The following is a 23,253-nucleotide window of genomic DNA, read 5'->3' as shown; positions in this document are numbered from 1 at the left end:
TTTTATTATCATTTTGAAGTGTCCGGAAATGCCTTATAGAAAGTCCTATTAATGAAAACAAAGCTGACAATTATAGAACACCCTGTGTATTTCCATCTACATGCAGTTTCTAAAGAGTACTGGACCACTGTTAGGCCTCTAATGAAAGTACTTACGTTACATAGTTAATTTTCTAGTTGGGAGACTTGACTTACACAAATGATTCTAGATTTAGTATATAAAGGTTTTTTCTTTTAAAGCATTAACCTTGAATCGAATCTAATATGTTATGGAAAATATGTTGGTGTCACATAACTGATTCAGTGCTTAGACTTTGTCTACATGGGCACAGTGAAGTGGAGAGAGGTGCAGAGATACTCTGATGAGGTGATTGCACTCCATGAAGTAAGTCCTTTCCAGGTCTAACAGTTTTCTGATTCACAATCCTGGTATGCTAATGGAAGGAAAGATCGCGGTCTAAATTATTAGCTAGGTTGCAGATACAGCTCTAAGTTGTTGGTTCTGGTTCTGTTTTTGAATTAACTTACTTGCCTTACGTACAGGTTGCCAAAGTCTTATTTAATTATTTTGCCATATAAATATACTTTATTTTCCTGAGTACATTTACTTGTTGTCTGGTAACAGCCTTTGAAATGTTTTTTTAGAAACCTGCTGTACTCTTCTAAATTTGTGGCACCAAGGGTTTCTGGGGTTGTATTGTTTGGTGAGAGAAACTGTAGTGAACCCCAAAGAGGATTGAATACTAATGACAACAATAACAGCAACGTTGTTAAGTGCTCCACCACTCTTTTTACTGGAGCCTCACAACAATCTGATGAAGCAGATACGTTTGTGATTCTTATTTTAGGGAGGAGGAACTGAGTCTCACAGAGGTTAAGTAACTTGCCCAAAGTCATAAGGTAGAAGAGGGAGCAAAACTGCTGGCATAAGATGATCAAATTGCAAAGAGAACCTGTAAATTCAACTTAGTTCCTTCTGGGTTGTGGCATACTCTCTAGGTTATTTTTTATTAGTAGTTGTTAAATATAATTATATCCTAGAATTAAGCACAGAAAATCTTTAAAGGTGGTTTGTCTTCCTAGCTTTATAGAGTGATCAGTCATGTTATGGAAGGAGGGATGGAGATGATGTAGAATCTTGGCATTTGTGTTATGTATACAGGGTGGGCAAAAGTAGGCTTACAGTTGCGAGTATGTGAAATGCAGAGTTTATTCTTGTACCATTATTTATTAATTATTGTATTATTTTCCATATGAATCACTGTAAACCTACTTTTACTCCACCCTGTATATCCCAGTTCTCTCCTTTTGGTTCTACTTGCATAAGGCTCTTGTGATTGAGAATTGATTTTGGGGACTGTGTAATTGCTTCACAAAGACTCCATAGCACCTTTGTCTCAGTTTGGTTTAAGGGACAGATTGGGAAACTTGTTTCTTCCTCCTTTTTAAATAGAGGAATGAAAAACACACTTGCACTTCCTCAGCTACAGGTCAGTCTGACTTCAGTTTGATTTACCTCCTTTTGTTCTTTATTGAGAACCAAGTAAACACTCTTCTCAGGTGGCTATAAGGAGTATATCAGGAGAGAAGTCCCATATCTTTTTAAAGAAACGCAGCAAATATTTTTCTTCAAACAAAAGAAAAAGTGTGCAATTGTTTAGTCCCTTTGACTTCTTGTCATCAGACTTTCTCTTGTGAACTTTCAGTGTGTTTAGGTCCCTGGGAGTTGATAGACAAGCTCTTTGGTAATCCTGAGCTTTAGTCTTTTAGTTTTCTTGATAACTGGTATTTATAGCAGCTCTTTCCTTTTCCTTCTGATACCTGTAGGCACTCCAGGTTGCATCACAATTTTCTGAATCATGATGTTTGTGACCTATATTTTCTTCCTCTTGAATTATGTGAAGTCAGAGGTCAGATTTATTTTTTATTAAGGAATTAGACTGCTCCTGTTTTCACCACATGTTATAAGATTATAAATGGTTTAAATGCATTATCTTTGAAAGTACTTTTTATTTATTTTTTTAGAGAGAGAGACAAGGACAGACAGGAAAGGAGATAGCATCAGCTCATAGTTGCAGCACTTAAATTATTCATTGACTGCTTGATTATATGTGTCTTGACCAAGGTCTCCAGCTGAGCCAGTGACCCCTTGCTCAAGCCAGTGACCTTCAGGCTCAAGCCAGCAACCATGGGATCATGTCTATGATCCCATGTTCAAGCAGCAGCCCAGCACTCAGGCCAGCAGCCTTGGGGTTTTGAACTGGGTCTTCAGCGTCCCAGGCTGATGCTCTATCAACTGTGCCACCGCCTGCCTGGTCAGGCATTAAATATTTCAAAAATAAAATTTTAATAGGTAATACATTTCAAAAATAAAAAATGACAAACAGGCAAGATGCAAGTCTTGCTTCCATCTCTGTGTCCATTTACCTTGTTTCTTTAGTCCCTAATAAGTGACTGTTGATCCCTCCCCCCTTTTTTTGTGACACAGAGAGAGAGAGACAGGAAGGGGGAGAGATGAGAAGCATCAACTCCTAGTTGTGGCATTTTAGTTGTTCATTGACTGCTTCTCATACGTGCCATGACTGGGAGCTCAAGCCAAGCCACTTACCCCTTGCTCAAGCCAGCAACCTTGGGCTTCAAGCCAGCGACCTTTGGATTCAAGCCAGTGACCATGGGATCATGTTGATCCTACACTCAAGCTGGTGAGCCAGTTCTCAAGTCAGATGAGCCTGCACTCAAGCCGGTGACCTCAGGGTTTTGAACCTGGGACCACAGCTCCCAGGTTGATACTCTATCTACTGCACCACCACTAGTCAGGCTAATTTCTCATTTTATTTTATTTTATTTATTTTATTTTACAGAGACAGAGAGTCAGAGAGAGGGATAGATAGGGAGAGACAGGAACGGAGAGAGATGAGAAGCATCAATCATTAGTTTTTCATTGCGCGTTGCAACACCTTAGTTGTTCATTGATTGCTTTCTTATATGTGCCTTGACCATGGGCCTTCAGCAGACCGAGTAACACCTTGCTTGAGCCAGCGACCTTGGGCTCAAGCTGGTGAGCTTTGCTCAAACCAGATGAGCCCGCGCTCAAGCTGGCGACCTCGAGGTCTCAAACCTGGGTTTTCTGCATCCCAATCCGACGCTCTATCCACTGCACCACCGCCTGGTCAGGCCTAATTTCTCCTTTTAATCAAAAGGTAGTGTTACTATATATATATTGTTCTGAACCTTGCTTTTCCTTATTTTAAAAATGCATCTTGCCTGACCAGGCAGTGGCGCAGTGGATAGAGCATCGGACTGGGATGCGGAAGACCCAGGTTTGAAACCCCAAGCTCACCAGCTTGAGCCCAAGGTCGCTGGCTCAAGCAAGGGGTTACTTGGTCTGCTGAAGGCCCATGGTCAAGGCACATACGAGAAAGTAATCAATGAACAACTAAGGTGTTGCAACACGGAATGGAAAACTAATGATTGATGCTTCTCATCTCTCCGTTCTTGTCTGTCTGTCCCTGTCTATCCCTCTTTCTGACTCTCTCTGTCTCTGAAAAAAAAATGCATCTTGGAGATTTCTTGTTATATCAAGAGAATCTTACTTACATAGTTTAGTCATCTAGTCCCTTTTAAATGAACACTTGGGTTATCCCCAGTTTTTGCTATGACAAGCAATAAAACAAAAGTATTGAAGGCCAAAGAGGAAGTATTCTAGAGTTCTAATTCAATTGAAAAGGACCCTTAATTTTTAGAAACCTAAACGTTCAGTGATAACCAAAAAGTGAGTAATTAGCATGTCTTAGATTGGTATTTTATGAACATATTTTATAACTTTTAGAAACAGATTTTTTCATTGGCAAACACACTCATATTTTAAAAAAACGTAACAGATAACAGGAACCTTTTGTAAACCCAAGCAAAACAAAACATACTTTCTGGTAATGACTTTAAAAGACATTACTTAAACTTAAACCAGTAGTAATATCAAATGCTTCATAGACCACCTGATTCTAAAAACAAATCTGTAATCGCCTGACCAGGTGGTTGCATAGTGGATAGAGCGTCGGACTGGGATGCTGAGGACCCAGGTTCGAGACCCCGAGGTCGCAAGCTTGAACGTGGGCTTATCTGGTTTGAGCAAAAGCTCACCAGCTTGGACCCAAGGTCGCTGGCTTGAGCAAGGGGTTACTTGGTCTGCGGAAGACCCATGATCAAGGCACATATGAGAAAGCAATCAATGAACAACTAAGGAACCGCAACGAAAAACTAATGATTGATGCTTCTCATCTCTCTCCGTTCCTGTCTGTCCCTATCTATCCCTCTCTGTGACTCCTGTCTCTGTAAAAAAATAAATAAATCTGTAATCTTTTTTATATTTTTTTATATATATACAATGTATAAAAATATATAAAAATTGTATATATATAAGTATCAGGTCTACTGGAAAGTTCTGTCGGTTTCTGTCACAAGTTTCGACATGTAAGCACATGTTTATTTGGCGCATGTGTGCCTCTCTATTTTTATCACTTAATGTATACATACTGACGTAGCAAATTAACTAAAAGTTGATTCATGTTCGTCTTATGTGTGAAGCGATAGTGTACTCATGGCTACTGATGAAGTTCATTTACGCACTGTAATTTTTACGAATTTCAACAAGGAAGAAATGCTACAGAAGCATGTAGAAATTTATTGAAAGTGTTTGGTGAAGGTACAGTTTCTGATAGGACATGCAGAAGATGGTTCGAAAAATTCGAAACAGGTGATTTCGACCTTTCTGATAAGCCACGTTCTAGGTTACCATCTTTGATTGATGATGATGTTGTTAAGACCATATTGGAGCAAGATCCTTTTCTGACAACATCAGAGATCACAGAAAGGCTTAATTCAGCTCAGCAAACCATTTTGGACCATATTCGGAAGATAGGATTGGTGTGGAAATATTCAAGATGGGTGCCACATGAATTAAGTCAGAAAAATTTGGATGATTGAGTCGTCATATGCACATCTCTGCTTGCTCGGAACAAAATTGAGCCCTTCTTGAACCGATGATAACTGGGGATGAAAAGTGGATTACCGCCTGACCAGGCGGTGGCGCAGTGGATAGAGCGTCGGACTGGGATGCGAAAGGACCCAGGTTCGAGACCCCGAGGTTGCCAGCTTGAGCACGGGCTCATCTGGTTTGAGCAAAAAGCTCACCAGCCTGGACCCAAGGTCACTGGCTCGAGCAGGGGGTTACTCAGTCTGCTGAAGGCCCGCGGTCATGGCACATATGAGAAAGCAATCAATGAACAACTATGGTATCGCAACGAAAAACTGATGATTGATGCTTCTCATCTCTCTCCATTCCTGTCTGTCCCTATCTATCCCTCTCTCTGACTCTCTCTCTGTCCCTATAAAAAAAAAAAAAAAAAAAAAAAAAAAGTGGATTACCTATGAAAACAGGAAAAGGGCATATTGTGAACCCGGAAAACTTAGCCCTTCCACCTCTAAACCAAATTTGACTCTGAATAAGAGAATGTTGTGTATATGGTGGGACATTCGGGGACCAATACATTATGAGCTTTTTAAACCAAACAAAAAGCTCAATTCGGAGAAGTATTGTCAGCAACTGGATAATTTAAAGACAGCAGTCCAAGAAAAGAGGCCGGCAATGTTCAATAGGAAGAATATCATACTGCATCTTGATAATGCCAGGTCACATGCGGCTTTGGGTACTCGTCAAAAAATTGCAGAACTAGGCTGGGAAATTCTGTCGCATCCACCATATTCTCCGGACTTAGCACCCTCCGATTATCACTTGTCTTTGTCCTTACAAAATTTTTTGAAGGGCAAAAAATTCAAAACTGAAGAAGATATCAAACAAGCATTGGTTCAGTTTTTTGCATCAAAAGATTAAACATTTTTCAAAAATGGGATATACAAATTGCCCTCATGCTGGCAAGAAATTATTAATAATAATGGCAATTACATTATTTAATATAGTTTATTGACATTAAAAAAATTTGTATTTTGTTTTATTCCAAAAACGGACAGAACTTTCCGGTAGACCGTATATATACAAATTTATATATATATATAAACATATATATATATGTAAATTATTAAGTTGTAGAGAAATCAAGTTTTCATTTGTCCTTGACAACTTTCCAAAAAGACTGGAGAGGATGGAGGAGAGATATCAGGCATGGGCTACTCAGAGCCGCCTGAAATTTTAACAATGTCATATTTCCCCTTTCATACTGAGGTTATGCTGTTAGCCCTCCCTATTCCTACAGCCTAAATAAAGTTTAAAGTTTTAGGTGGTACTATTGCCCCTATTGTTTCTGGGACAATAAAAGCAATTCCCAGAGCTCCATGAGGAGGCCTTAGATGTTAAAAAAAAGACTTCTTTTTTTCCTTTTTGTTTCTCTTCCTGAGTTTTACTGTTAGGGAAGGAAGTGAGATGTTTTCCCTTACTTTGAATCATCAGTTTATTTCTTTTCTGAGTGGAATCCTCATCCCATTTCCCTGATTTAACAAACAACTCCAGCTGGTAAGTAATAGTATTATAATTGAGAGAACCATTGAGTTGTCAGCATTCTTCAGAATCTATATAGGCCAAGTAGTATTACAATAGAAAACTGTCTTTTTTACTGGATCATAAGCATAAATGGACCAATCAGCCAGAATTCACCCCTGAAGGCTATCACCAGGAATGAAGGCAATGCCAACCATTCTAATAGATGGAGCTCCATAACCAGATAGGTACTTTAATTTACCAGAAATCAGAACACAGAGGTATACCTCTAATTTTTATATGGTGCCTTGCAGCCTGGGAATTAGTATCCAGACCAGAAACGCACTTCTCAGTTCAGTCTCAAGCGACGTGATGGAGGAAGCTGCAGGCAGAGACAGCTAGATTCCCCTGAGTAAATATGTACCAGGCATCTGCAGGTGAGTTCAGTGTCAGCAAACCAAGAGGAACTTATCAGAGGTCCCACAGTAGTCCCACCAGAGTCACCAGAAATTGACATCAGAACAAGCCAGACCTCATGCTGCCATTGCTGTAGAGCTCATATAATTATTAGTAATGGTGCAAAGGGCAAAATCGTGCAGTTAGTCACATAGGCAAGAGATGGTGGGTTGTTCTTCTAAGGTAGATCAGCACGCTCTTTTCTTGAGATAGATAACAAACTATGGCAAGAATCTCAGAATTACTCCTACGCCTTAACCCAGAAAATTATATTTCTAGAAATTTATCCTAAATAAGTTATAACCACAGCCTGACCAGGAGGTGGCACGCTGAATAGAGCATTGATGTGGGATGCTAAGGACCGAGGTTCAAAACCTGGAGGTTGCCGTCTTGAGCACAGGCTCATCCAGTTTGACTGAGGGCTTGCAGGCTTGAGCAGGGGGTCGCCAACTTGAGCATGGGATCATAAGAAATGACCCCATGGTTACTGGCTTAAGTCCAAAGGTCACTGATTTGAAACTCATGGTTGCTGGCTTGAGCCCAGGTTGCTGGCTTGAGCAAGAGGTCACTGGCTAGGCTGGAGACCCCTGGTCAAAGCACTTATGAGAAAGCAATCAATGAACAACTAAGATGCCACAACTATGAGTTGATTCTTCTCATGTTCTCCTTTCCTGTTTGTCTTTTTTCTTGCTAAAATTTTTTTTTTTTTTGTATCTTTCTGAAGCTGGAAACGGGGAGAGACAGTCAGACAGACTCCCTCATGCGCCCAACCAGGATCCACCCGGCACGCCCACCAGGGGCAACGCTCTGCCCACCAGGGGGCGATGCTCTGCCCCTCCGGGGCGTCGCTCCGCCGTGACCAGAGCCACTCCAGCGCCTGGGGCAGAGGCCAAGGAGCCATCCCCAGCGCCCGGGCCATCCTTGCTCCAGTGGAGCCTTGGCTGCGGGAGGGGAAGAGAGAGACAGAGAGGAAGGAGGGGGTGGGGGTGGAGAAGCAAATGGGCGCTTCTCCTATGTGCCCTGGCCGGGAATCAAACCCGGGTCCCCCTCACGTCAGGCCGACACTACCACTGAGCCAACCGGCCAGGGCTGCTAAAATTTTTTTTAAATAAAAATAATATAAAATAAAAAGCATGTGTTGTAAATATAGAAAGAGAAACAGAAACACAACCAACCAAAATAAAACTTAAGGCCATTCTAGAATAAAAGAGACTAAAGAGACTTGGTATCCAAATTCTTTGCTGAGTCATTTTTTTTTTTTTAATAAATTTTTATTAATGGTAATGGGATGACATTAATAAATCAGGGTACATATATTCAAAGAAAACATGTCTAGGTTATTTTGTCATCAAATTATGTTGCAAACCCCTCGCCCAAAGTCAGATTGTCCTCCGTCACCCTCTATCTAGTTCTCTGTGCCCCTCCCCCTCCCCCTAACTCTCTCCCTCCCTCCCTCCCTCCCTCCCATGTCCTCCCTCCCCCCCCCACCCTTGGTAACCACCACACTCTTGTCCATGTCTCTTAGTCTCATTTTTATGTTCCACCAATGTATGGAATCATGTAGTTCTTGTTTTTTTCTGATTTACTTATTTCACTCCTTATAATGTTATCAAGATCCCACCATTTTGCTGTAAATGATCTGATGTCATCATTTCTTATGGCTGAGTAGTATTCCATAGTGTATATGTGCCACATCTTCTTTATCCAGTCTTCTATTGAAGGGCTTTTTGGTTGTTTCCATGTCTTGGCCACTGTGAACAGTGCTGCAATGAACATGGGGCTACATGTGTCTTCACGTATCAATGTTTCTGAGGTTTTGGGGTATATACCCAGTAGAGGGATTGCTGGGTCATAAGGTAGTTCTATTTGCAGTTTTTTGAGGAACCACCATACTTTCCTCCATAATGGTTGTACTACTTTACAGTCCCACCAACAGTGAATGAGGGTTCCTTTTTCTCCACAGCCTCTCCAACATTTGCTATTACCCATCTTGTTGATAATAGCTAATCTAACAGGAGTGAGGTGGTATCTCATTGTAGTTTTGATTTGCATTTCTCTAATAACTAATGAAGCTGAGCATCTTTTCATATATCTGTTGGCCATTTGTATCTCTTCCTGGGAGAAGTGTCTGTTCATGTCCTCTTCCCATTTTTTTATTGGATTGTTTGTTTGTTTGTTGTTGAGTTTTATGAGTTCTTTGTAAATTTTGGATATTAGGCCCTTATCTGAGCTGTCGTTTGAAAATATCAGTTCCCATTTAGTTGGCTGTCTGTTTATTTTGATATCAGTTTCTCTTGCTGAGCAAAAACTTTTAATTCTGATGTAGTCCCATTCATTTATCTTTGCCTTCACTTCTCTTGCCATTGGAGTCAAGTTCATAAAATGTTCTTTAAAACCCAGGTCCATGATTTTAGTACCTATGTCTTCTTCTATGTACTTTATTGTTTCAGGTCTTATATTTAGGTCTTTGATCCATTTTGAATTAATTTTAGTACACGGGGACAGGCTGTAGTCGAGTTTCATTCTTTTGCATGTGGCTTTCCAGTTTTCCCAACACCATTTGTTGAAGAGGCTTTCTTTTCTCCATTGTGTGTTGTTGGCCCCTTTATCAAAGATTATTTGACCATATATATGTGGTTTTATTTCTGGGCTTTCTATTCTGTTCCATTGGTCTGAGTGTCTATTTTTTTGCCAATACCATGCTGTTTTGATTATCGTGGCCCTATAATATAGTTTAAAGTCAGGTATTGTAATGCCCCCAGCTTCATTCTTTTTCCTTAGGATTGTTTTGGCTATTCGGGGTTTTTTATAGTTCCATATAAATCTGATGATTTTTTGTTCCATTTCTTTAAAAAATCTCATAGGGATTTTGATGGGAATTGCATTAAATTTGTATATTGCTTTGGGTAATATGGCCATTTTGATTATATTTATTCTTCCTATCCAAGAACAAGGAATATTTTTCCATCTCATTGTATCTTTTTCGATTTCCCTTAACAATGCTTTGTAATTTTCATTATATAGGTCCTTTACGTTCTTTGTTATGTTTATTCCTAGGTATTTTATTTTTTTTTGTTGCAATCGTGAAGGGGATTATTTTTTTGAGTTTGTTTTCTAATATTTCATTGTTGGCATATAGAAAGGCTATGGACTTTTGTATGTTAATTTTGTATCCTGCGACCTTACTGTATTGGTTTATTGTTTCTAATAATCTTTTTGTGGAGTCCTTCGGGTTTTCGATGTATAGGATCATATCATCAGCAAAAAGTGATAGCTTTACTTCTTCTTTTCCGATATGGATGCCTTTTATTTCTTTGTCTTGTCTGATTGCTCTGGCCAGAACTTCTAGCACCACGTTGAATAAGAGTGGAGAGAGTGGACAACCCTGTCTTGTTCCTGATTTAAGGTAGAAAGTCCTCAGTTTTATGCCGTTTAATAGGATGTTGGCTGATGGTTTATCATATATGGCCTTTATCATGTTGAGATATTTTCCTTCTATACCCATTTTGTTGAGAGTCTTAAACATAAAATTGTGTTGTATTTTATCAAAAGCCTTTTCTGCATCTATTGATAAGATCATGTGGTTTTTGTTCTTTGTTTTGTTGATATGGTGTATTACGTTAACCGTTTTGCGTATGTTGAACCATCCTTGAGATTCTGGGATGAATCCCACTTGATCATGATGTATTATTTTTTTAATATGTTGTTGTATTCGGTTTGCCAGTATTTTGTTTAGTATTTTAGCATCTGTATTCATTAGAGATATTGGTCTGTAGTTTTCTTTCTTTGTGCCATCCTTGCCAGGTTTTGGTATGAGGGTTATGTTGGCCTCATAAAATGTGTTTGGAAGTATTGCTTCTTCTTCAATTTTTTGGAAGACTTTGAGTAGAATAGGAACCAAGTCTTCTTTGAATGTTTGATAGAATTCACTAGTATAACCGTCTGGGCCTGGACTTTTATTTTTGGGGAGATTTTTAATAGTTTTTTCTATTTCCTCCCTGCTGATTGGTCTGTTTAGGCTTTCTGCTTCTTCATGACTCAGTCTAGGAAGGTTGTATTGTTCTAGGAATTTATCCATTTCTTCTAGATTGTTGTATTTGGTGGCATATAATTTTTCATAGTATTCTACAATAATTCTTTGTATTTCTATGATGTCTGTGGTGATCTCTCCTCTTTCATTTTGGATTTTTATTTGAGTCCTGTGTCTTTTTTCCTTGGTGAGTCTTGCCAAGGGTTTGTCAATTTTGTTGATCTTTTCAAAGAACCAGCTCCTTGTTTTATTGATTTTTTTTCTATAGTTTTTCTGTTCTCTATTTCATTTATTTCTGCTCTGATTTTTATTATCTCCTTTCTTCGGCTGGTTTTGGGTTGTCTTTGTTCTTCTTTTTCTAGTTCCTTAAGGTGTGAAGTTAAGTGGTTTACTTCGGCTCTCTCTTGTTTGTTCATATAGGCCTGAAGTGATATGAACTTTCCTCTTATTACTGCTTTTGCTGCATCCCAGAGATTCTGATATGTCGTATTTTCATTTTCATTTGTCTGTATATATCTTTTGATTTCTGCGCTTATTTCTTCTTTGACCCATTCATTTTTTAGAAGTATGTTGTTTAGTTTCCACATTTTTGTGGGTTTTTCCCCCTCTTTTTTGCAGTTGAATTCTAGTTTCAAGGCTTTATGATCAGAAAATATGCTTGGTACAATTTCAATTTTTCTAAATTTGCTGATATTGTCTTTGTGGCCCAACATATGGTCAATTCTTGAGAATGTTTCATGTACACTAGAGAAAAATGTATACTCTGTCGCTTTGGGATGAAGTGTCCTGTAGATGTCTATCATATCCAGGTGTTGTAGTATTTCGTTTAAGGGCACTATATCTTTATTGATTCTCTGTTTGGATGACCGATCTAGAGCCGTCAGCGGTGTATTGAGGTCTCCAAGTATGATTGTATTTTTGTTAGTTTTTGTTTTAAGGTCAATAAGTAGCTGTCTTATATATTTTGGTGCTCCTTGGTTTGGTGCATATATATTAAGGATTGTTATGTCTTCTTGATTCAACTTCCCCTTAATCATTATGAAATGACCATTTTTGTCTCTGAGTACTTTTTCTGTCTTGTAGTCAGCATTATTAGATATGAGTATTGCTACACCTGCTTTTTTTTGGGTGTTGTTTGCTTGGAGTATTGTTTTCCAGCCTTTCACTTTGAATTTGTTTTTATCCTTGTTGCTTAGATGTGTTTCTTGTAGGCAGCATATAGTTGGATTTTCTTTTTTAATCCATTCTGCTACTCTGTGTCTTTTTATTGGTAAGTTTAATCCATTTACATTTAGTGTAATTATTGACACTTGTGGGTTCCCTACTGCCATTTTATAAATTGCTTTCTGTTAGTTTTGTATCTAGTTTGATTCTTCTCTTTTGTTTTTCTATCATTTGTTTTTGTTTGTTTGTGTTCCATACTTCTTTCCTCTGTTGCTACCTTTTTTAAGTCAAGTGTTTTTGTGGTGGTTTTTTCAAGGGTGGTTACCATTAAGTAATGAAAAGGGTACCTACCATATTCATTGTAGTACCCTATCTTATAAGTATTTCTGCACTTCATCATCCTTTGCTACTGTTAATCTCCATCCTCTCCCCCCTTTTTTTCCTTTGTTGTCACAGTTTAAGTTTGGTTTTATTGTGTTCTTGGTGGAGCTGTTACTTGTGGTGTTGTTTTCTTTTGTTCTTTGAATCTGGTTGGAAAACCCCCCTTAGTATTTCCTGGAGTGGGGGCTTTCTGTTGATAAATTCTCTCATCTTTTCTGTATTTGTGAATGTTTTTATATCTCCTTCATACTTGAAGGATAGCTTTGATGGGTATAGTATTCTTGGCTGAAAGTTCCTCTCTTTCAGGGCTTTAAATATTGGGGTCCACTCTCTTCTAGCTTGTAGAGTTTCTGCTGAGAAATCTGATGATAATCTAATAGGCCTTCCTTTATATGTTGTACTCTTCTTTTCCCTGGCTGCCTTGAGAATTTTTTCTTTGTCATTGGTTTGTGTCATCTTTATTATGATGTGCCTTGGAGTGGGTTTGTTGGGGTTAAGAAAACTTGGTGTTCTGTTTGCTTCTTGAATTTGAGGCTTTAGTTCCTTCCACAGGCTTGGGAAGTTCTCGTCTATTATTTGTTTGAGTATATTCTCCATTCCATTTTCTTTCTCTTCTCCCTCTGATATACCTATTATTCTTATGTTATTCTTTCTGATGGAGTCAGACAATTCCTGTAGGGCTTTCTGGTTTTTTATTATTTTTGAGTCTCTTTCTTCTTCTCTCTGTTGTGCCTCAAGTTGTTTGTCTTCTATTTCACTAATCCTATCTTCAATCTGGGCTGTTCTGTTAGCTAAGCTTGTTACCTCGTTTTTCAGCTCGTGAATTGAGTTTTTCATTTCTGTTTGATTTGTTTTTATAGTTTCAATTTCCTTGGTAATATATTCTTTGTGTTCATTGAGTTGTTTTCTGATCTCCCTATATTGCCTTTCTGTGTTTTCTTGTATATCTCTGAGTATTTTTAAGATTTCTATTTTAAATTCTCTGTCATTTAGCTCCAAGGCTTCCAATATGTTAAGTCTTTTCTCCATAGATTTTTCCACATCTATTTGTGTTACCTCTCTTTCTTTTGTATCCATAATATTCGATTTCCTCTTTCTTATCGGCATCTGAGGGTGGTCTTATTGATAGCACGCAGGCGCACTCCCTCGCGGCTTGAATGAGCGTCGCTGCGGTAGCTTCCTCCACACCCTCGTCTCTCAGATTCAAGTGATAACAGTCCTTTTGCTTTCAGTTTGTGTGGAACTCCGGAATGCTCCGAGGATAAATTTTTCTGTTTCTAGTTGATAAATTTGTTGTGATTTAGGGGAGAGCTGTCGGACGCGCTTCTCACGGCGCCATTTCCGTGACGTCACTCCACACCACACATTCTAAGACTGAGTCATTTTTTTAAAAAATTTTAAATTATTGATTGATTTTTAGAGAGACAAAGAAGGAGAGAGAGAGAGAGAGAGAGAGAAGCATTCATTTGTTGTTATACTTAATTATATATTTATTGTCATTTCCCCTATGTGCCCTGACAGGTTTTGTTTTTGTTTGTTTTTTTTTTCAGAGAGAGAGAGGGACAGACAGGGATAGACAGACAGGAACAGAGAGAGATGAGAAGCATCAACCATTAGTTTTTCATTGCGCATTGCAACACCTTAGTTGTTCATTGATTGCTTTCTCATATGTGTCTTGACCACGGGCCTTCAGCAGACCAAGTAACCCCTTGCTGGGGCCAGCAACCTTGGGTTCAAGCTCGTGAGCTTTTTGCTCAAACCAGATGAGCCGCGCTCAATCTGGCGACTTTGGGGTCTCGAACCTGGGTCCTCTGCATCCCAGTCCAACGCTCTATCCACTGCGCCACCGCCTGGTCAGGCCTGACAGGGTTTTGAACCCACAGCCTTTGTATTTTCAGGATGACACTCTAACCAATTGAGATAACCAGCCAAGGCTCTTTGCTTGTTTTGATTGCATTCTGGATTTGAAGAAAAGCCAACTTATTAAAGATATTTTTTTGGAGCCTGACCAGGCGGTGGCGCAGTGGATAGAGCGTTAGACTGGGATGCGAAGGACCCAGGTTCGAGACCCCGAGGTTGCCAGCTTGAATGCGGGCTCATCTCGTTTGAGCAAAGCTCACCAGCTTGGACCCAGGGTCACTGGCTTGAGCAAGTGGTTACTCGGTCTGCTGTAGCCCCCCGGTCAAGGCACATACGAGAAAGCAATCAATGAACAACTAAGGTGTCGCAGCGAAAAACTAATGATTGATGCTTCTCATCTCTCTCCGTTCCTGTCTGTCTGTCTGTCTCTATCTATTCCTCTCTCTGACTCTCTGTCTCTGGAAAAAAAAAAAAAAGATATTTTCTTAGACAGTTGGGAACATTTGAATGAGAAATTGAAATTCTTTTTTCTCTTTCTTCCTCAATTCTCTACTCTCGAACTTTAGTGGAGAAGAGTAAAAGAGTGGGAAAGGTACTCCAAAGCAGTCCTTATGTACTTGCTTTTAGGTAGGAGATAGAATGGAAGCTGCTATATAATAACCACGCTTCAAGTAATAGCCTTTTTTAAGAATGTGTTACCTGTCCTTTAGTTTGGAGGCTGCCCAAGTGATAGGAGGGATACTAACGATTAGGGAAGTGGCATGGCACAGAAGGGGAGGGCTGGTGTCATGTCTATTTTAAGTGAGAGGAGAGGAGATAGACTCTCCCACATGTCCCCCCATCACAATCCACCCAGCAACCCCTGTCTGGGGCTGATGCTCAAATCAACCAAGCTATTCTCAGTGCCTGTGGCCAATGCTCAAACCAGTCGATCCACTGGCTCAGAGAGGGGAAGAGAGACAGAAGGAAGAGAGGGAGGGGAAGAGAAGCAGATGGTCACTTCTCATGTGTGCCCTGACTGGGGATTGAACCTAGAATGCCCACCCGCCAGGCTGACGCTCTATCCACCGAGCCAACTGCAGGGCTCATCTTTTATTTTTGACAGGTTTTTAGACCTTTTTATTAGTAGTGAAAGTTATTCCTAGCTGATAAAATAACTGTTTTAGAGAATGATCTGTTCTTCACATAAAAGGCTGAACTATGGGGGATATGAGAGGGATTCAAGGAAGAAATTTTTTTGGAAGGAAAGTTCTGGGGAAGCGTCTTTCTGAGAAAGTATCATTAATATGGAAAGAATATTCTCTTCTTTGAGCTAGAATTGTATTTGCAGTGCTACCTGTTTTTGACATTAACATTCATACCTTAGATTTCCATGAAGACAACTTACAAGGACCTGAATGGCCTCATTGTAGCTGCTTCAGCGTGTGGAGCTATTGCTTGCTCCTTCTCTTCCTGTGCCTGGTGTGACAGTGGCTGCTAAGCACCATGAAGGTTGTTCCAGAGAAGAATGCTGTCCGCATACTCTGGGGACGAGAACGGGGCACTCGGGCCTTCGGAGCTCAGCGGCTTCTGCAGGAGCTGGTGGAGGATAAAACCCGGTGGATGAAATGGGAAGGCAAAGTAAGAAAAATGCTTATATTTGATATAGGGTTTGTAGGGTTGACAGTAGAATGGGTCCTTGGGTTGGGTTAATGACATAGAGTTGGGGTATAATTTATTTTGTGTAGAAGAAGAGATATATTATCTAACTTGAGGTTTTATAAAAGCCAAATTTGGAAGAATTTGGGCTAGAAATACCTTTTTTCTTTAGAATTAGACATTTTTCCTAGAGGTAATTTAATCTTTATCAATTTGTAGCTTGATCATTATGTCCAGTTTTTACACTTATACTGTAGATACTAATCTTAACAGGTTTATGTACTTTTGAAATAGAGTGGGCCATAGTACATACACAATGTATTTTAACTTTTCTTTTTTTGTGTGTTTCCCAGAGAGTAGAACTGCCAGATAGTCCACGCTCTACCTTCTTACTGGCCTTCAGCCCAGACAGGTACCTAGTACTTATGTATAACTTAAGACTTGTAATAGCATTACTTTCTGTATATTTGGCCTAACTTGATCTTCTGAATCAAATCCCCAAAGACTCTTTGAATGAACAGTTTGTTTATTTTTGTGTGTATGTGTGTGTGACAGAGACAAAGAAAGGGACAGAGAGGGATAGACAGAACAGGAGAGAGATGAGAAGCATCAATTCTTTGTTGCGGCATCTTAGTTCATTGATTGCTTTCTCATATGTGCCTTGACCAGGGGGCTATAGCAGACAGAGTGACCCCTTGCTCTAGCCAGCGACCTTGGGCTCATGCTGGCGAGCCTTGCTCAAACCAGATGAGCTCGTGCTCAAGCTGGCAACCTTGGGGTTTTGAACCTGAGTCCTCTGCATCCCAGTCCAACGCTCCATCCACTGTGCCACTGCCTGGTCAGGCCCCAAAAACTCTTTGAAGCACTGTATATGGACAGAGCTTTGACAGTGTATCATAAAGGGGAAGAAAGTAGATGAGCAGTTCTAACCATAAAAATAATGGGAATAAGCAAGGAAAACTATGAGCTATGCAAGTCAAAACTTGGAAAGTTTTTCATTAACTATCCTTTGCCTGTGCAATACAGACTACCAGTGCTGCGATAGTTTTCCAGCTAGAAAAAAATATTCTCTGAAGGAGGTATGTGTCATTTAGGGACAATGTGTAGAACTCAGAGAATGTTTTATTTATTTTTTCCTTTTTTTAAAATTGATTTTGAGAGATTGAGGGAGAGAGAGGGAAGAGAGGGAGAAGTTGCTTCACTTTAGTTGTTCATTGATTGCTTCTCATATGTACCTTGATTGGGGGCTCAAGCAGAGCTACTGACCTCTTGCTCAGGCCAACAACTTTTGGGCTCAAGTCAGCAACATTGGGATCATGTTGATGATCCTATGCTCAAGCCATCATCTCTACACTCAAGCCAGCAACCTCAGGGTTTTGAACAGGTAACCACAGCGTTCCAGGTTGATGCTTTATCCGCTGTGCCACCACTGGTCAGGCAGAATTCAGAATCTTTTAAAGTGCAGAATATTTTTGTTTGTAATGCCCAAGGTGTAGTTTTTTTCATGCTGGAATGAGAAATAGCACCAATGTTCTATGTTTCCAAAGCTGGTGGTTTGTTACCCTCCTACATGCTTCACCTTGACTTTGTACTCTGATTCCTCAGGACTCTTTTGGCCTCCACCCATGTGAACCACAATATCTATATTACGGAGGTGAAGACTGGCAAGTGTGTTCATTCTCTGATTGGACACCGCCGTACTCCTTGGTGTGTCACTTTCCATCCCACCATCTCAGGCCTTATTGCTTCTGGCTGCCTGGATGGGGAGGTTAGGATTTGGGATTTACATGTAAGTGTTTCCTTTTCTTTGGTATTCAAAATGCTGAGACTTGTTTACCATTGGGTTCTTGACTCTGGAGGAGAGACTATCCAGGTTCTTAGGACTACATCCAAGTTAGTGGTAGTCATTGCCTACTTAAGTGATAGCAAGTCTAGTTCATAGTCCTCCATTTAAAGATGAGCACCCTATGTAACTGTTTTTCCATCAGTCCATGCTCTAAGATGTGTTCAGGATGGCTTTTTGTTATTTTACAGCAAGCATTGTACTGTACTCTGATCATGAGCCTCAAAGCAGTATGCTCCTTGTCCTAGTGAATGGTTAGTGGATTGTTGTGCACCGTGCCGTGCACCCACTTGAGTTTCCTCAGGTCTCAGAAACAGGAACTGTGCTGATGCTCATTGCTTATGGCTTGTAGAAGACTTGCAGAACTGAGCTGACAGCAATATTTTTCTGATAAATGGGTGACACTGCTTGATCACTGATTTTCTACATTGTTTTACAGAGGACATTTAAAGTAGGCCCTGCTATAGTCATTTTACCTAAAATATGGACCTGTCTTGATATTGACATCCAGTTTGCTGGCAGCTTGTAACCTGAGAATATTTGGGTTGGTTCATTCATAGGGTGGCAGTGAAAGCTGGTTCACAGACAGCAACAATGCAATTGCCTCTCTGGCTTTCCACCCTACGGCTCAGCTCCTTCTGATTGCCACTGCCAATGAGATTCACTTCTGGGATTGGAGTCGGCGGGAGCCCTTTGCTGTAGTGAAGACAGCTAGTGAGATGGAACGGGTCCGGTGAGTCCTCTGCCCACCAGTGATGTCTGGCATAGGATTAGCATGGCCAAGAACATTTATACTTGTCTTTCACCTCAGACAGATTGTGTTATTCCTGCTCAGGGCAGGTTTTATTTATCCCTACAGCTCCTCCTACTTTGTAAGCAGCTGTCCAGTCAGCTGGGAAGCAGTTCATTTTGTTAATTTTAGCTGTTCGTTATTGGCATCATCTTTTGGTCTCTGAAGTCATCTTTAGTGCCTCTGAAGACCGGGATTGTTAGAATCTTTTTTAGGTTCAAAGCTATCTGGATTTAGAATAGAGCCCTTTTTTTTGAGAAACCTGGAAGGTGTTTAGGTGGTAGGTAGCTTGATGGATAATTGCTCATCTCTGGTTATCTGTGTTTATCAAACTGAAAGAGGGAAATGTAAGTATGTATCAGATATGCCAGTTGATAACTTATTTAGCCCTCAAAATCAGCACTCACATTGCATGAATTAAAGTTGATGCATTGTTTTTCTTTGATCATCTTGCTATTAGAGTTGGATATAAGCTAATCTAGTCTAGCTTAAAGATTCATCTATATTACTTGATGCCACCAGAACTTGTCCTCTTGCCAGTGTAGCTGCCATATGAGAGAAGAACTGAACTTGCGGCAGAGAGCTCTATGCTTTACTCCTATGATGAGCTCCTAGGTATGAGCAAACATATGCTTAATGTAGCGGCTTCCCAGGTAGAAGCCTGGGTGTTTTTTGAAATCATTTTTGTGATACAATTTCCTTATTCTGGCAAGAATGAGGAGATAACAAAAAGTATTGAGTCTTACTATTTTAATCTCTTTGAAAAGTTTTGAAAGTCTCTAGGGAAGTGGATACCTGAGTATTGCAACATTACCAGTGATGATTGCTGTAAATTTGAACACGTTTCCTCTTGGTTCACGTAATCTCTCTACGCATGTCTCTGTGCCTCTTTGTTCCCTGTTTTTAGGCTGGTGAGATTTGATCCTCTTGGACACTACTTACTTACAGCAATTGTTAATCCCTCTAATCAGCAGGTAAGTTAATCAACAGTTCTAACTACATCTAAACTGTAGGTTATTTTCTAAACTAGTGCTCTAATTCTGATTATGTTGGACTTTAACTTTCAACGCTCAAGTGTTTCTCTCTAGTCAAAATTCAAAACTAGCTTCAGACTGTATTCAAAGTTACAGCTATAATCATGACAAGGGAGTCAATTCCAAAATCTTTGGGTGATCACCTCATTAGAAGTAACCAGGCATTGTTTTTGCTTTTTTGTTTTTTGTTTTGTTTTTGAGAGAAGCAGGGAGAGAGAGCAGGACCATTGAGCTGCTCTTATATGTGTCCCAACCAGGGAATCGAACCAGCAACCCCCCTTGCTCCGGGATGACACTCCAACCAACCAAGCACTGGCCAAAGCTTACTTTTTATTGATTTTTAGGGAGACAGGGAAGAAAGGGAAGCATTTGTTATTCTACTCATTTGTGCATTTTTTGGTTGCTTCCTGTGTGTGCCATGGCTGGGGAGCAAACCCACAACCTTGTTTTGGGATGATGCTCTTAATTGACTGAGCTAACTGGCCAGGTGCTCTTTTTCTTATTTTTTAAAAAGTTTTTTATTTTTATTTTACAGAGACAGAGAGAGAGAGAGAGTCAGAGAGAGGGATAGATAGGAACAGACAGGAGCGGAGAGAGATGAGAAGCATCAATCATCAGTTTTTCGTTGCGACACCTTAGTTGTTCATTAATTACTTTCTCATATGTGCCTTGACCGTGGGGTACAGCAGACTGAGTAACCCCTTGCTCAAGCCAGTGACCTTGGGTCCATGAGCTTTTGCTCAGACCAGATGAGCCCGCACTCATGCTGGCAACCTCAGGGTCTCGAACCTGGGTCCTCTGCATCCCAGTCCGACTGCACCACCGCCTGGTCAGGCTAAAAAGTATTTTTATTTTTTAAAATTTTATTTATTGATTTTAGCAAGAGAGGAAGGCGTGGGGGAGAGAGAAAGAGACAGGAACATTGATCTGTTTCTGTATGTGTCCCCATGGGGATTGATCTGGCAACCTCCCTACTTCCCGACCAGTGGTCGGCAAACTCATTAGTCAACAGAGCCAAATATCAACAGTACAACGATTGAAATTTCTTTTGAGAAGGCCCTGGCCGGTTGGCTCAGGCCTGGCGTGCGGGAGTCCCGGGTTCGATTCCCCGCCAGGGCACACAGGAGAAACGCCCATCTGCTTCTCCACCCCTCCCCCTCTCCTTCCTCTCTGTCTCTCTCTTCCCTTCCCGCAGCCAAGGCTCCATTGGAGCAAAGTTTGCCTGGGCGCTGAGGATGGCTCTGTGGCCTCTGCCTCAGGCGCTAGAATGGCTCTGGTTGTGGCAGAGTTACGCCCCGGATGGGCAGAACAGCACCCTCTGGTGGGCGTGCCGGGTGGATCCCGGTTGGGCGGATCCCGGGCGGGCGCATGCGGGAGTCTGTCTGACTGCCTCCATTTCCAACTTCAGAAAAATACAAAAAAAAAAAATTCTTTTGAGAGCCAAATTTTTTAAACTTAAACTACATAGGTAGCTACCTTGTTATTAACTTAATTAGAGTGGAGTACCCTTTGTGGAAGGGCTGCACACAAGGGGCCAAAGAGCTACATGTGGCTCACGACCCGCAGTTTGACGACCAAGGCTAACCAACTGAGCTACATAGCGAGGACACCAGGTAGTGTTGATGGAATATCATTTATGTGTCTCGGGCTGTTTAACATTTTGCTTCCACTCACTGCTTCTGTGTTAGAGAGATGCCTTTTGTAAGAGAATTGGTTTGCCAGCTGTACTCATTCAGAAATGTTGCTAATTGGAAGTAACTTAATACCATATGATGATTCTAAATCTGAAGCCAGTTCTCAGTGCCTCGGAGATTGAGTTGTTATCTATAAAGATTTTCTTTGGATGATTATCAGTAGCTGTTTTTGGTTTACCTGGAGTTTCTACCTAACGGCCTTTGCTCTTCCTCTGCTCCACCTTGGTCCACATTACAGGGTGATGACGAACCAGAGATCCCCATAGACGGAACAGAATTATCCCACTACCGTCAGCGTGCCCTCCTGCAATCACAGCCAGTTCGCCGGACGCCCCTCCTCCACAATTTCCTGCACATGCTGTCCTCTCGCTCCTCTGGCATCCAGGTGGGAGAGCAAAGCACAGTGCAAGATTCTGCTACCCCCTCACCCCCACCGCCTCCCCCTCAGCCCTCCACGGAGCGCCCCAGGACTTCCGCTTACATCAGGCTCCGCCAGCGGGTCAGTTACCCCACAGCTGAGTGCTGCCAGCACCTTGGGATCCTGTGCCTTTGCAGCCGCTGCTCTGGCACTCGAGTTCCTTCCCTCTTGCCACACCAGGACAGTGTCCCCCCTGCTTCTGCCAGGGCTACTACCCCTTCCTTTTCTTTTGTACAGACCGAGCCCTTCCATCCCCCGGAGCAGGCCTCGTCAACGCAGCAGGACCAGGGCCTCCTGAACCGGCCGTCTGCCTTCAGTACAGTCCCGAGCAACACTGCTGGCAACACGCTCCGCAACCTCAGTCTGGGTCCCACCCGTCGCTCTTTGGGAGGCCCTTTGTCTAGCCACCCATCTAGGTATCACCGAGACATAGCCCCCGGGCTGACAGGCTCTGAGTGGACCCGGACAGTGCTCAGTCTGAACTCCCGCTCTGAGGCGGAATCCATGCCCCCGCCCAGGACCAGTGCCTCGTCAGTGAGTTTGCTGTCTGTGCTGCGACAGCAGGAAGGTGGCTCTCAGGCGTCTGTGTACACTTCCGCTACAGAAGGGAGGGGTTTTCCAGCTTCAGGGTTGGCAGCTGAGTCAGATGGAGGGAATGGCTCCAGCCAAAACAATCCGGGCAGCATTCGCCATGAGCTTCCATGTGACTTGAGACGCTTCTTTTTGGAGTATGACCGGCTTCAGGAGCTGGACCAGAGCCTGAATGGGGAAGCCCCCCAGACCCAACAGACCCAGGAAATGCTCAACAATAACATTGAATCTGAGAGGCCTGGTCCCTCCCATCAGCCCAGCCCACACAGCAGTGAGAACAACTCTAACCTGTCCCGTGGCCACCTGAATCACTGCCGTGCTTGCCACAATCTCCTGACCTTTAACAACGATACCCTGCGCTGGGAAAGAACCACATCTAACTACTCCTCTGGCGAGGCCAGCTCCTCCTGGCAGGTCTCCAGTACCTTCGAGGGCATGCCATCAAGTGGCAGCCAGTTGCCACCTCTCGAGCGGACTGAGGGCCAAACGCCCAGCTCCAGCAGGCTGGAGTTGAGCAGCTCTGCTAGTCCGCAGGAGGAGAGGACTGTGGGGGTGGCCTTCAACCAGGAGACAGGCCACTGGGAAAGAATTTACACCCAGTCCAGCAGAACTGGAACTGTATCACAGGAGGCCTTACATCAGGATATGACTGAGGAAAGCTCTGAGGAAGATTCACTCAGGAGGTGAGCAGGTGCTTTCTGTCTTCTCCTGCATCCCTTACTTTTCGCCTTGTATCTCTTCCTTCAGACCTGCAGGTGTTGTGGCTGGAGCTGGAGTGTCTGAGACCCATGCATTTGGTTTGGCTCTCCTTAGCTTCCATTGCATCTTCTGGAATACCTTGCTGTGCTGGGAGAGAGGATAGGGC

At 41.7% G+C, this 23,253-nt stretch overlaps 1 protein-coding gene across 20 annotated transcripts in view; it reads left to right on the top strand.

Moving 5' to 3' along the window:
* Positions 1–23,253, top strand: part of AMBRA1 (autophagy and beclin 1 regulator 1) — a 237,122-nt gene that overhangs the window by 50,979 nt on the left and 162,890 nt on the right. For 17 of the 20 annotated variants that reach the window (XM_066251426.1, XM_066251422.1, XM_066251424.1 and 14 more), the window contains 6 exons: positions 15,747–16,000; positions 16,372–16,430; positions 17,624–17,807; positions 18,422–18,594; positions 19,559–19,625; positions 21,618–23,071. In XM_066251426.1, coding sequence (XP_066107523.1) covers positions 15,866–16,000; positions 16,372–16,430; positions 17,624–17,807; positions 18,422–18,594; positions 19,559–19,625; positions 21,618–23,071 — 2,072 coding nt within the window. In that variant the 5' untranslated portion in view covers positions 15,747–15,865. The remainder of the gene's footprint in view (positions 1–15,746; positions 16,001–16,371; positions 16,431–17,623; positions 17,808–18,421; positions 18,595–19,558; positions 19,626–21,617; positions 23,072–23,253) is intronic. The other 3 variants (XM_066251432.1, XM_066251433.1, XM_066251435.1) reach the window with 1 other exon arrangement.

The sequence above is a fragment of the Saccopteryx bilineata genome, chromosome 1, assembly GCF_036850765.1.
Source record: "Saccopteryx bilineata isolate mSacBil1 chromosome 1, mSacBil1_pri_phased_curated, whole genome shotgun sequence".
Taxonomy (NCBI): domain Eukaryota; kingdom Metazoa; phylum Chordata; class Mammalia; order Chiroptera; family Emballonuridae; genus Saccopteryx; species Saccopteryx bilineata.
Note: the sequence above shows the minus strand (reverse complement) of the source record. Positions and strands in the feature narration are given on the sequence as shown.